The sequence below is a fragment of the Halichoeres trimaculatus genome, unplaced genomic scaffold (assembly GCF_033239565.1).
Source record: "Halichoeres trimaculatus isolate MK-OKI-2021-1 unplaced genomic scaffold, fHalTri1.1 fHalTri1_scaffold_21, whole genome shotgun sequence".
In the NCBI taxonomy this organism is placed as follows: domain Eukaryota; kingdom Metazoa; phylum Chordata; class Actinopteri; order Labriformes; family Labridae; genus Halichoeres; species Halichoeres trimaculatus.
The window spans coordinates 5,566,226-5,580,465 of record NW_027437199.1 but is presented as its reverse complement, the minus strand read 5'-3'; the positions used below and the strand labels follow the sequence as shown (position 1 = coordinate 5,580,465).

Here is a 14,240-nt window from a genome sequence, read left to right as displayed (position 1 = left end):
TTTTGTTGTAAGTTATTCAGCAAGAAAATGAGGTCTGAATTGCTTGTAACAAGTAAAAAAAATCTGCCAATGGAACAAAGAAAATTTTGCTAAAAATTTGCTTGAAACTTAAAAGAATGTCTCAATACCAGTAACTTTTCTCTTGTTCCATTTGCAGATTTTTTTTTACTTATTACAATTCTAAGTCTAAAAAGACATTTTCCACTGAAATTAACAAAAACACTTGATAAGATTTCATTTTCTGCAGTGTATTTATATATATATATATATATATATATATATATATATATATATATATATATATATATATATATATTTTGACCACTTTTAAGCAATTCAGAACTCATTTTTCTTGTTACACAACTTGTTACAAGCCTCATACAACTGATCAGTCCATTATTTTGTTGTTTCAAGTTATTCAAAGACAAAATGAGGTCAGAATTGCTTTCAAAAAAAGGGAAAAGAAAATCTGCCAGTGAAATGAGAGAAAAGTTTCTTGTTAAGACATATTTCGTGTAATTGTAGTTTTTTTTTTTCATCTTGTTACAAGCAATTGAGACCTCATTTTATCTCTTTAAATAACTTGAAATAAGACATTTTTATGGACACTTGATAAGATTTTAGTTATTTGCAGTGTATATTTTTTTTTTACTAGTTATAAGCAATTCAGACCTCATTTTTGTCCTTATTCAACTTGATACGAGCCTCATTCAACTTAACAGTCCAGAAAAAATTCTTGTTTTGAGTTATTTGAAGACAAAAATGAGTTCATAATTGCTTGCAAAGAAAAGCAAAAAAAATCTGCCAGTGAAACAGGGAAAAGTTTCTTGTGTTAAGACATACCCTAGTTATTCTAGATTTTTTTTTTTTACTTGTTACCAGCAATAAAGACCTCATTTTTGTCTTTAAATAGTTTGAAACAAGACATTTTTTCTGGACTGGTCAGGTGAATGTGGCTCATATTGAGTCTAGAAAGACATTTTCTACTGAAAATAAGACAAAAAAACTTGATAAGATTTTAGTTTTTTGCAGTGTGTAAATTTTTTACTATTCACAAGCAAATCTGACCTCATTTTTGTCATTAAACAGCTTGATATGAACCTCATTTAACTTATCAGTCAAAAAAAAAGACATTTTTCTGGACTGACCAGTTGAATGTGCCTCATATTAGGTATAATTAGATTAATCTTGCTTAAAATAAGGCAAAAACTCTTGATAAGATTTCAGCTTTTTTGCAGTGTGAAAGCTAGTTGTGAAGTTGTGCAGAAATAAAGCTCTGAACTTGTAATTGGTGAAGTTTTATTCACCCAAACTTGTGACCGTCTCTGCACAAGCCTCGCAGCAGGACTCTTTGATTAACGTCTGATTAGCTCCATCCTGATGACTCGCGCCATCGGCAGCTCCCACCCGCTAGCCCAACCCTCCATGGACCAGTTCTTGCGAATCCTAAGCGGCTCCGATGGGAAGTGAATGTGCAATTTCTAGCAGATCGATGTAATCCTCTGTGCTTTGTTGCACCGTGCCTAAAATAGAAGCAGACTTTGGATTTTGTGTGAAGCGCTCTCATTGTCTCCATGTGCAGTCCAAAGGTGAAACACAATAAAGGCTAAGATCTGAGCGTGTTGCACATTTCCCTTTAACAGCCGTACAAAGTGTTCGCACAGCAGCGCTGGAGATTACCTCTTTTCATGTCTCCCACAGGTCTGCACACAGTAAAAGCTCGTCTGCTCGCCGTCTGCTTTACTGAGCACTCTGTATTCCCAGAATTCAATATCAGCATGTGTGTGTGAGTGTGTATCATGCTGCTACACACAGATTGCGCTTATCACTGTGTACAGGGAAGGAAACACTGGTGCAGCCTGGCAGGAAGATGACAGTGTGGAAAAACTGATTAGTCATTTTGTGTGCGGGTTGTGATGATACTTGATTGCGATGATTGTAGACATAAGGCCCTTTGGGTCGGCCGTGCTGCCGGCTGCACCCAACATTTATCAGCAGATTAATCCGTCAGCGTCTCACGCCCAAGGTCAAGCCTGTACGTTTGGCCTCTTGGCTGCAAAGCAACTCAAACATTTGACTATCAAAGCTGCAGTGAAGTAAGAAAACAGACTGAGCCTCCTGTTTCTGCAGGAATATGATGCAAAGGCTCGCTTGCTGCAGAACATGCAGAGTAATGCACGCTCTGTGAATGTGCCTGATCCATAACTCTGCCTGGTCAGAGCTGTGGAAGGTGTTCAGAGCAAATGCTTCTTCTGTGTTGTGCAGTGATATGAATCTAATCCAGCAGCTAAGCTGTAAGTCAAATAAAGTGTGGCTCCTTTTGTTTGTGTTAGTAAATAAACAGCCGTAAGGAAAGATCTGAGAAGGTGAAAGACTGATCGTCAGGGTTGTGTTTGCAGCACGGACTTTATTAAATATGAGGACACAGTGTGTGAAGTGATGCAAAAGGCCTCTAACCTGCAGGAGGAGACTCCATCTGTTGATAAATATAAATCCAACAGCTCAAATCAGACTTGGTGTCATTTAACTGACGTCAAAGATTTATGTGCCTCGGGGAGTCTCTACCTGTGACTGACAGGTCCCAAAAACAACTTATGTATCAACATTTTGAGCTTCAAAACATTATGAAGTTAGAAATTCAGAAAGTCAGTGGCTGATGTCTCTGTAGGTTTGCTTAAGGATGTTCAAAGGAGACAAACATCCTTGTTGTTTTAACGAATATTTAAAGTCTGACTATTTAACGAAAGTAAGAAAGCACTGAGAAAACACAAATTCAAAACTGGGCACAATTTATTTAACGCAGCTTACAGTTTCAAACTAGTTACTGTGGCCATGTGGGTATTTGGCATCTGTGACCGTTTGCATCCAGGTAGTAGATCTATAAAGGCAGCAGCTACAGATAAAACACAACAAAGAACTAGTTTTCTTGGCCTGCAATGATAAAGATATGACATATTTGTTGTAGAAACTGATGATTCGGGTGCAGATTAGTAAGAGTGAGGAGGTCTTATAGCAATTAGCTACTTTCTTTGAAACTTGCTGCTTTGCCCTCAAGTGACTACATATGTTGACCATGCATGTATTTATAATAGAATAGAATAGAAAATACTTTATTTACCCCTGAGGGGAAATTCAGGAGGAGTCACAGCAGCAATCAAGAAAACAAAATTGGAAAAGTGTGTAGAAAGTGCAAAAAGCTCCATAAGAAAATAGATGCTGACAGCTTGTCCATCATTGTCCAGTCAGCCAGCCTCCACCTCCGCAGAGTCCAGGACTGAACTTCTTCAGCAGTCTGTTCAGTCTCTGTCTCCTGGATCCTGTCTGCTGTGTTAGCTCTGTTAGCCATGTCTGTGAATAGCATGATGCTACTCTGCCTTCTGGTATTCCCTCTGTTGCTGGGTTAGCACAGCTAGCTCGTCCATCTTATTGGAGATAGATCTTACGTTTCCAATAACGATGGATAAAAGGACAGGTTGATGTCTCCACTTCTTAGCTCACACCTGAGAACCAGCACGTCATCCTCACCTCCTTCTCCTCACCTTGTGGTAAACATCCGGCCTTGCACCAGTTAGCATTGATATGCTACAGGCTGCTAACAGCTGAATTTACACGTAAACAATGCAGCCATGGTTACATGTAGGATCTCCAGACAAACACAGGAGCACAAATAGTAAAAATATCACAGAAGACAAAAACAGTTTGGTGTCCATGACCAACATGTAAGAAAATTGCAGCTGGAGCTGATGCAGCCCTACCATTTTTGTCTTAATTCAACAATTTTCTATGACGTCACGATTGATTCATTGATCTAAAGATCTTATCAAATAATGAAAATGTGTCATTTGCAGGAAGTGGATGCAGAGAATATACTCTGAACTGCAGCTCCACTGTACTTCATATGTGTGGTCACATGTCTCTGGACTCGCGCTCTGAATAAAACATGATATTGACCCAGCGGTCCAAGTGGAGTGATGGAGTACCAAATAACTTCCCTCTGCTTCCATTATCTCCACGTGGCCTGCCAGTTTCCGAGGGCACAAAATTAATCAGCGGAGCTCATTCAGCTCAGCTAATTATAGACGAGGAGCTCAGCAGAGCCCTGAGTCACAGCTCCTAACTTAAGGATTCCTGCATTAGTGTAAATGCTTGGTAAGCCTGCTGGCGCCTCCTCTTACCAGGAGGTGTTACCTTTGAACAAATGAGTGCCTGACTTATTCCCTGCAGCCTTTATTCTCATGCAAAAATCCAGGCCAGAGCAAACGATCCATGCATTGGACTGCTATTCTATCTTTCTTGCCCCAGCTGGCCTTGACTAAGTCCATTTCCATTATCCCGCCCATTGATTCGCTCCAGCGCCTTTCTCGTGGCGGTGCTGTTAATGTAATTGAGCGGGGTATTTTTTCCTCCTCTGTCCTCTTGGCATGATTTCTCTCACACCCAGTTTCTCTCCCTCCTCCTCCCTCCCTCTCTGCCAGATGTTGCCAGAGCTATCGAGCTGCTGGAGAAGCTGCAGGAGTCGGGAGACGTGCCCGGTCACAAGCTCCAGTCTCTGAAGAAGGTGCTTCAGAGCGAGTTCTGCACGGCCATCAGAGAGGTGAGTCAAAGTCAGGGACGGAGCAGCTGAATAACAACATGACTCAGGGCTTTTCTTTGTTTTTCACTTCTCTTTCATTCCTTTGCTCCACATATTGTTTTATTCTGTGACCTTTCCTGACCTCACACTCCTGGTTTTGGAGTTTTCGCAGCGCCTTAGTAACTCACAGCTGAGCTGGTGTCGGTGGAGGTGTTGCGCTCTCACCTGTTCAGTCATTGTTGCTGTGTTATCTCACTGAAGGGCTTAAGAAACATCTGAATCTGTGGGCAGGAGGGCTAAGTGTCAGTGTGGGGAGTGGGCTGTTTGTTGGTCGAGTTATATTGACAAATCACATCTTAATGTCACTCAAGACAACCAGTGTTAAGATTTCCTGACCTCCTTGAATGCATCAGAGTTATGGATGTTTCTATACTTTTTAAAATTTGGACTAAGATGCTCTTATTTACCCAGTTTAAGACCCATTTATTGCGTTTCCATTGGAGGTTCACACGACAAAGTGAGCCAGAGAGAAGCTTCAGTGTAACTTACTATTAACAATGAAACTGAGACTCAGCACAGACAAGCAGGACTGCTCTGGGGTATAAAATAAATCAAAATGTTGATCATGAAGCTTAAAGATTAATTCATCATTTGCCAAAGTAAAAGGCTCTATGGTTGTTGTCAAGTTAGCGTAGCTTAGCTTGAGCTTTGTGTTAGGGTTTCACAGAGGGGCCGGAAGTAGACATGGTCTTTTCTCTTCTCTTATTATTTTCAGTGGAAATGTCGATTTAGACTTAACATGAGCCACATTCACCTGACCAGTCCAGAAAAATGTCTTTTTTTCAAGTTATTTAAAGACAAAAATGAGGTCTGAATTGCTTCTAACAAGTTAAAAAAATCTGCCATTGGAACAAGAGAAAAGTTTCTTGTATTAAGGCATTATTCTAGTTTCAAGAATTTTTTGAGCAGATTTCTCTTGTTTCTTTGGCAGATTTTTTCACTTGTTACAAGCAATTCAGACCTCATTTTTGTCTCTAAATAACTTAAAACAAGACATTCTTCTGGACTGATGAGGCGATCGTGGCTCATATTGAGTATAACAAAACAATTTTTACTTAAAACAAGACAAAAACACTTGATAGGACTTCACTTTTTTTGCAGTGTAGCACCAGAGATGGCACAGAATCAGAAACATCAGCATGTCAACTTCATTGCATTCAGGCCCCGTTTACATGACGCCGAAAACGGTCGATTCCGCAAACATTTCGTTGCGTTTTGGCCTTCCGTTTAGACGAGACCCCGTTGCGTTTTCGTTGAAAACGCAAACTTTTGAAAACGCTCCCCAGAGTGGAAAGTTCTGAATCCGCTCCTCCATCCAGCTTCGTGTAAACACAGAGCGGAGCGTCTCAGGGTGAAACGCTGACGTCACCGCATGCGGACTCGCAGTTTCAGGTGAAGGCTCCGCGCTCAGCCACATTTCCAGTTGAGCCAGTAGGTGGCGGTAATGCGCGTTATGGTTGGATTGCCGACCGTCTCACACAACAAAACGGCAGAAAAAGAAAGAACAGAAGAAGTGACTTGTCCTCCTGGAGTCGTATGAACGCGGATCGTTTTCACGCCGTCCTCATGTAAACGCGGGTGGCTTTTGAAAACGCAAAGGAAGAATCGTTGCGGGAGTCACCGTGTAAACGGGGCCTCAAACTGAGTCCCAGCTTCTGCAAGTTGAAGTTCCCCACATTAGATTCACAAACACGAAGACTGAGCAAGACAGGAAGCTAAAAACGTCCAGTGACTTTCAAAATAAAGCAAAGCATGTCCAAACCAGATGGTTTCTGTATTAACTACAACAACAAACAGACAAAATGAGCCGAGCCAGACCAGAAGTCAACAGGTTTGAGGTTTTACAGCCCAACATGACCCAGGAGAGGATCATCACTAGGGTAGTGATCCAGGGAACTCCTCTGCCTTTGACTCCAGCTGTCTTTAGGTCCTGAATGTTTTGCAATGACCCTTTAAATTGTATGAAACCAACATGTTTACAGAGGTGCTGCTTGCTCTGCAGTGCAATTTATGCAGCATTTTGTCTTTTGTGCATGCTTGGTAAAAATTGTCTTATTATACTCGATATGAGCCACTTTCAACTTTTTAGTCCAGAAAAATGTCTTGTTTCAAGTTATCAGAGTACAAAAATGAGGTTTGAATCGCTTGTAACCAGCAAAAAAATCTGCCAGTGGAAGAAGAAAAAATTGCTTGAAAATTTCCTTGAGACTAGAGTAATGTCTTAATACAAGTAACTTTTCTCTTGTTCCATTGGCAGATTTTTTTTTACTGGTTACGAGCAATTCAGACCTCATTTTTGTCCTTAAATAACTTTAAACAAGACATTTTTCTGGATTGGTCATGTGAATTTGGCTCATATTGAGTCTAAAAAGGAATTTTCTACTGAAAATAAGACAAAAACAGTTGATAAGATTTCAGTTTTTGCAGTGTAAAGCCCAGTTTGTTTGGCCACACAGCAAATCCTATGAAGCGTTTTTGTCTTGTTTTAAGTAAAAATTGTCATGTTTTACTCAGTATGTGCCACATTCAACTTTTTAGTCAGAAAATTGTCTTGTTTCAAGTTTTAAAGACAAAAACGAGGTCTGTATTGCTTGTAACATGTAAAGAAAATCTGCCCATGGAACAAGAAAAATCTGCTTGAAACTAGAATAAGGACGTAAAACAAGTAACTTTTCTGTTCCTTCAGCAGTTTTTTTTACTTGTTACAGCAATTCAGACCTCATTTTTGTCTTTAAATAACTTGAATTAAGAAATTTTTCTGGACTGGTCAGATGAATGTGGCTCATATTAAGTCTAACAAGACATTTTGTACTGAAAATAAGACAAAATCACTTAATGAGATTTCAGTTTTGCAGTGCAGTGTGACCACAAGTGTGCAAAGCAGGGGTGTGTCAAGCCAAAACAACTTATCCCTGGCCCAAAAGTCTCTGAAGTTTTAGCTGTGTTGTCTGTGTCTCATTGTGCTGATTAATAAGATCGCGCTTGGTGTAAACAGACGCTTCACGATGACATAGGTGGGCCATGCGTGTGTGTAATACCTGCTAAAGTCTGGTTCATATCGCTGCAGGAGGGCAGTCGTGCTTGAGTACGGGACGGTTTGGATGGCCACTGTGACCTCGCCCTTGGACAGGATCTTTTTGGCTCATTTACGCCAAAGCTGCAGTGACTTAAAGCCTCTAACCGTGTTGTTTTGGCTCCTTTAAAGCTTTAAAATAAAAGCATGCGTCTTTAGGCTGCTGCAGTGTAACATCACTCAAACACGACTGCAGCATAATGAGAACCTCAGAGTGTTGCTCTTTCTTATCGCTGCTGGAGCTGAACAGCTGGACTCAAAGGTGCATTGAGTTTTCAGCTGCATGAAATATTCACACAGGACACAGCAGAGGTATTAAACAAAGAGGAAATAAGCTGGTTTTACTGAGCTTTAATGAAGTTAATCATTTTTAAATATAGCTTTAATCAATTTTTACAGAGTCGCACTAAGGAATGAATCTTTCTTGTTTCTCTGCTCGTGTCGAAACGCTTTCACAGCCGCCCACTTCTCCGTCATCCTAACACCATTCATCAGGAGGACGGGGACAAAGCAAACAAGAGCAGTCACTCTACATGACACCACGACACAGGCTGATAACCACACAGCGTGTCGATTCAGAGTCCTGTCTGTCCTGATTTATCCCACGGGAGCGTATTTGTTAAGCAAACAGTTCGAAGAGCAGGTAAACAGATGACAGGTGCTACGACGGCCCCAGTGTTTGGAGACAAACGAAGTCGGCGTGTAAATCGTTCTGGAATTAACGTCCGATGAGGAACAGGCTTTATTTATGTGACAGAGAGAAGCTGGGGTCATTTTTCTCAAAAACATTTCTGTGTTGCCTTCAGTTGTGATTTTACTTAAAGCAACGCTAAATACTGAAAGATAAAAGTACGTTTTCATCATCAGTTGTGATATCTCAGACACAGAGATCCAGATTAGCAATATCTAGACAGTAGGAGGAACTTTAACTGTGTTTTGACGTCTGATGTAGGGTCTAGATTTAGTTCTGGGGGCAAAGTCCTAAAACTTTAGGAGACATCATCTGTGTCATCTTGCAAAGCAGAGTGTTTTTTACCAAACACTGCCAAAAAATGAAATCTTACCAAGTGTTTTTGTCTTATTTTCAGTCTTTCTGGACTTTATATGAGCCACATTCACCTGACCAGTCCAGAAAGTGTCTGATTTCAAGTTATTTAAAGACAAAAATGAGGTCTAAATTGCTGTAACAAGTAAAAAAAATCTGGCTGTGTGGTAAGAAAAATGTGCTTGTCAAGATAAGAAAAATGTCTTAATACAAGCGCATTTTTCTTACCCTACTGGCAGATTTATTTTTAACTTGAAATAAGACATTTTTTGGGGACTGGTCAGGTGAAAATAAGACAAAAAACACTTGATAAGATTTAATTTTTCTTTGCATTGGAGTAATGGGTGGGTGATACAGCCTCAAAATTAAATCACGATATTTTAAGGAAATTTGCGATAACAACATTTATGACACTTGGTGAGGGAAAAATGAACAACTTATTATTAGTGGTTGCTGCTTCTGAATAACAGCATTTTTATTGCACACACAGTATGGAAGCCTCTTTTCCAATCATTTACTACACAAGTTTGAAATGTTAACAAAGTAAGGAGGTCAGATCCAGAGGAAATCTGACGTTTCAGAGGAGGAAAAGTTCATCTTGCAGGTGACACCAACAGAAAGGAGAAGGTATGGACTGAAGGAGCTGAAGTTTAGGGAGGGACAGATGAGCTTGAAATGCTAATTAATTACCATGAAAGTTTGTTGTCATGGGTGGATTCCTGCAGAAACATATGGTTCTCCTGTGATCTTGTGTGGCTGGTACCAAGTTTGGATGTTCAGCTCGACCACACGTCCATCAGTAGAGACAAAAACTCCACTGATACTAATGTAGCTTTCACTTCCCCATGTGTCTTCATAGCCTGGTTGTTTTCATCCGTGTGTTTCAGCTTTAGGTGGAGGACCATGTTTGTGGTGTTGCCACCCTTCGCGGTAACAGTTCTCCTGCACATTTTGCATTTAATGTGTTTTGCTGCGTGTCTGATCTTTGTTCAGTTAAACCATCTCCACATCACTAAGGTAGCTCCTCTTTTAGGCTCTAAATCCTCATGTGAGGACAAAGTTGATGCTGCCGTGCTACTTTCACTCTCGGACATTGTTGTTTTGTACACAGCAGGGAGCGTCATGGGCCATTGCATCTCTGCACTGCAAATATCGCGAAATGGGAAATTCACGCCTATAACAGATGTTGTTGTGGATTACTCCAATCTTATCAAGTGTTTTTGTCTTATTTAGACTTAGTATGAGCCACATTCACCTGACAGGTTCTGTAAAAAGTCTTGTTTCAAGTTATTCTAAGACTAAAATGAGGTCTGAATTGCTTGAAACAGGTAAAAAAATATCTGGCAATTGAGTTTCTTGTATTAAGACAGGGGTGGCCAATCTGTGGCTCGGGAGCTGCATATGGCTCTTTGCCTTTCAGCGTGCGGCTCTTAGATCAATCTAAAATATTGATATACTGATGCTAATGTTGGGATCAGTGTTAATCAGTGTTTGGGTGTACAGATTGATACTTAAGTTTCAGTTTCTCTTCTCTAGTATGAATTTAAACACACTTACAAACACAATAAACCTCGCTTTGAAAGTTGGCAACGTATTGATTTTCACTTTATGTCATTTTGTTTATGTGAGAGAGGAAGTGTGTTTGTAAGACCCCGTGCATGACGTTTGCTCAGACCTCATTTTTGTCTTTAAATAACTTGAAACAAGACATTTTTATGGACTGATCAGCTGAATGTGGCTCATATTGAGTATAATAAGACCATTTTTACCTAAAATAAGACAAAAACACTTGATAAGATTTCAGTTTTTATTTCTGCGTCTTGCTAGCCAGTATCTCAGGACTGACTGCAATTAGCAGAAAAACAGAGCTTCACAGAAACTCTCCTGACATCATAGAGAAAGAAAGGAAGAAAGCTCCTCTCTGCTCCTTTCACGGCGTCCAGCTCGGCTCTGGCACCCCCTGACACCAACTGGCTGACGGCAGTGCCAAACACCGGAGCGTAAAGACAATGATGCTCTGAAACCTCTTAAAGAGGCCTCTGCAGCTCCTACAGACGCAGAGGACAGACTCAGAACAGGTTTTAAGAGGAAAACTGTGAATTCTGAGGATTATCACAGGGAGCAGTAAAGGAGTTCTTCTGCTGGAGGATCTCAGCTCTTGACAGCTGTTTGCCCGGATGCTGAGATCAAAACGGAAACAATTAGAAGAGACAGACTCAGCATGGAGGAGCTCTCAGAGGGGAAACAGCAGTTAGCCTGGATTTAATGATCCTGATGTGGAAGAGTCATTCTGAATGTGTTTGTGACGAGGAGGAACATTTACCAGCTCAGGGTTCATTTAGCACGCGGCGCCCCTCCTCTTCACACACAAACAGACCTGCTGTGGACTTCAGCGTGACTTTGGAGAATCTCACAGACGTTTTCATCAGGTTAAAGGAACTGTCTGCAAGATACACTTCACTTTTTAACACCAGCCTCCAAAATACCACAAACTTGAAACCCTTTACTGTTCAAATTTTACATTCTGATGTGTTATTTTTTTATGAAAATTACATTGATTCAACATAACTGTTTGATTAATGACAGCTCAGTGTGATTTGGATCACTATTTTCTTTTTTTTAAATTCAGTCAGGAACTCTTTCGTCATAGATCGAACCATTTGTTGTCAAATGGATATCGTTAGAATTGGCAAGCTTTTACACGGGCAACATACTTTCACTGAGCAAAATTGCGGCTTTTATTTTATTTAAACTTTTTGATTTTTCCAAAGTTTCGCTTGCAATGAGTACACATCCTACCAATCAAAACGCTCGTTGTTGACAAGTCACATACCAAAACATTAAACGATGATTGTGTTTGTGTCCAGGTACCCGGTTCTTTATGACAAAAGACATAAAAACTACAAAGACATCGTTGAGAGGAGGACAGTTGTGGAGATTGAATATGACGCCTCCAAATTGTTCGCAATATCGTGCTGTTGCTTTTTCGAGGAGGCTGGGGTGGAGGAGGAAATATCAAGACAGCAGAAGCTGGGTAACAAAAAGATAGCAGGGATAAGACATGTGCTGTGATTGGTCGAGAGGGGTTAGTGATTAGTGATTTGAACATTAATCTATCAGCTGATCACAGCTGGGCGTCTGACTTCCGTGTCCCGCATAAACTTTCGCTAACTTCATTTATTAGAGTTTTTTCAATTTCAACTTGTCTTTGCGAGAGGGAATGTTTGAGGGGAGGGGCTAGGATTGTATTATTTGCATATCATTTGCATATTGCTATCAACATGTCAGATTGCGAATAAGATGAAGAACAAATGAAATGAAATATCTGTTTAAAGCCATTACATTTTTTAAGATATGAGTGGTTTAATGCCAGTGTTTCTTTTTGTGTTTTCTAATTTCTTTACCAAACACTTAGTCCCAAATTGTAATATCAGCCTACAAAAAACTACCTAAATGAAGAGCAGATTTTCAGTTTGAGAATAAATTTTAGAGGAAAGTCCTCCGCATAACAGGTAATTATTTGTACCAATGTTGTTACATAGTTAAAAATCACCATGCTCAGTGATTACTGTGTTTAGATGTAGCTTTTTAACATCTGCTGGCTGCATGTCGGAGCTGCACAGGCTTCAGCTAACACGCACACTAACATATTCACACATATAGGACTACAGCCACTTACTTGGTTGAAACTTTCTGCCTGAGTAACTAGCTGAAGCCTGTTTTAGTTTTTATGGCCACAGAAGAGGCTTGGTATTCACCTGTTGTAACGCCAGACTTCCACCAGATCCATGTCCGGTCTCTGCTGCTGGTTGAGATGAAGCAAGGATGCAACAGAGTGAAGCCACAGGAAGTAACAGAAGGCCAAGAGGTGGAGTCTTTAGGCATCTTTAGTTTGTTTCTGCTGTGAAGATCTGCTTTTTGAATGAGTGTGTATGTGGTTTCTGGTACTGCTGCAGCCAGCCTCTGGTGGACACTGGAGGGACTGCAGTTTTTACCACTTTTGCATCAGTCTCACATTTTAAGAGCGTGGTTTGGCGCTTGTTTCCGGCTCATGTGGGGATCTTTTCCACATTGCAGAGAGCAAACCTCAATTTTTTTTGTTTGCAGAGACACATACAGACTTCAGAACAGATCACAAAGAGATACCAGGAGCTTTAGAAGCAGAAACACTCATTACACATTTATTTTCCATTTTTCCTCCTTGGTTTGAAAATAAAACTTTGGTAAGTCTTAAATTTTACACACTCATTTCTTCATCATGTCGTCCCTCAGGGTTTCCTGCTCCGGTCATTAAACACAGGTTGACGAGCAAGACTCGACCTCCTGGTGGTCACTTCGATCACACACACCTTTGTGACATTTCATTAATATGAATGACCTTTTCATCGCGTCCGCGCTGTGAGTAACGTGTGAAAGGATTTCTCCCCACGTGTTTGACGAGGATGAAGCTAATTTGGGCAACAGGAAGTGTAAAAAGATGAAAGCAGCTTTTGTATCAATAGGTTTGTGCGAACATGAATCAGCCTTGTTAGAGACGACAGGCCGGCAGGAGAAAGCGTGGATTCAGCAAATGATAGACGAGACGGAGTTTGATGAGCTGGGTGTCTTTTACAGGAGCATCTATCAATGACTGAGGAGGAGGAGGAGGAGGAGGAGGAGGGGGTTTCTGCATCAGCCTGAATGAGTTGTCAGGGTCAATCAGCCTTGCAAATAGAAAAGGAAGGACACAAGGCAAAATGAGTGCAGGAGCTAACCAGCTGGAAATGATGGAGAGCGGGATTTTAAAGTATATTGGGTTAGAGTCCCCCTCCACGAACACAGGAAGTGAGAAAAAAGCAGGTCGGGGCGAGCGCGTCTTTCATCAGCATTAACATTGCGGTTGATTTTCCACTTCGGCAGAGATTTTCAATCAACATAATTGACTGTGTTCTCTTCACAAATCGAGGGCGGTGGGTTTAGTGTTGACTCCGTTCTCATGCCTCCCACATCACATTAAGCCAAAGGATGAAAGGTACATTAAGTCAGTGCGTGCAGCTTCAATATTTCCCCTCTGTGTCACGGTCTGCACCGCTTCGCCCAGAGGGGAAGTGTATTGTTAAAGTCCCGAGCAGGCTTTTTATCCTTTCCCGAAAACATCAGCAAGGCTAAAACCTCCTTTGACCTCTCGTCTCCTCATCCCCCTCCCTCCTCTTCATCTCTGTGACTCAGGAAAGGAAGCAGGAAGCCATGGTTACCAGCAGCGCTGCATCGCTTCGCCCTGCAGGCAGCTCCTTCTGTTCTCTGGCTGTGCGCTGGCCTCAGGATTCATGTGCATTTATGAGCATGTTTCACTATGATGATGCTCAGGGATGGGGAACCAGTCAGGACGGACACATGTCGGCAGAGGTGATGCGGAAGTGTCGGCATTTTAAGGCCTTTGCACATCAGCGGTGACAAGATTAAAGGCACGAAAATTATGAAAAATTTGGAGGCGTCCCAAAAACAATCAA

General features: G+C 41.1%; 1 protein-coding gene across 2 annotated transcripts in view; it reads left to right on the top strand.

Moving 5' to 3' along the window:
* lin7a (lin-7 homolog A (C. elegans)) overlaps positions 1–14,240 on the top strand; it is a 52,096-nt gene that overhangs the window by 15,650 nt on the left and 22,206 nt on the right. For both annotated transcript variants that reach the window (XM_074697915.1, XM_074697916.1), the window contains exon 2: positions 4,476–4,594. In XM_074697915.1, the coding sequence (XP_074554016.1) occupies positions 4,476–4,594 (119 nt within the window). The remainder of the gene's footprint in view (positions 1–4,475; positions 4,595–14,240) is intronic.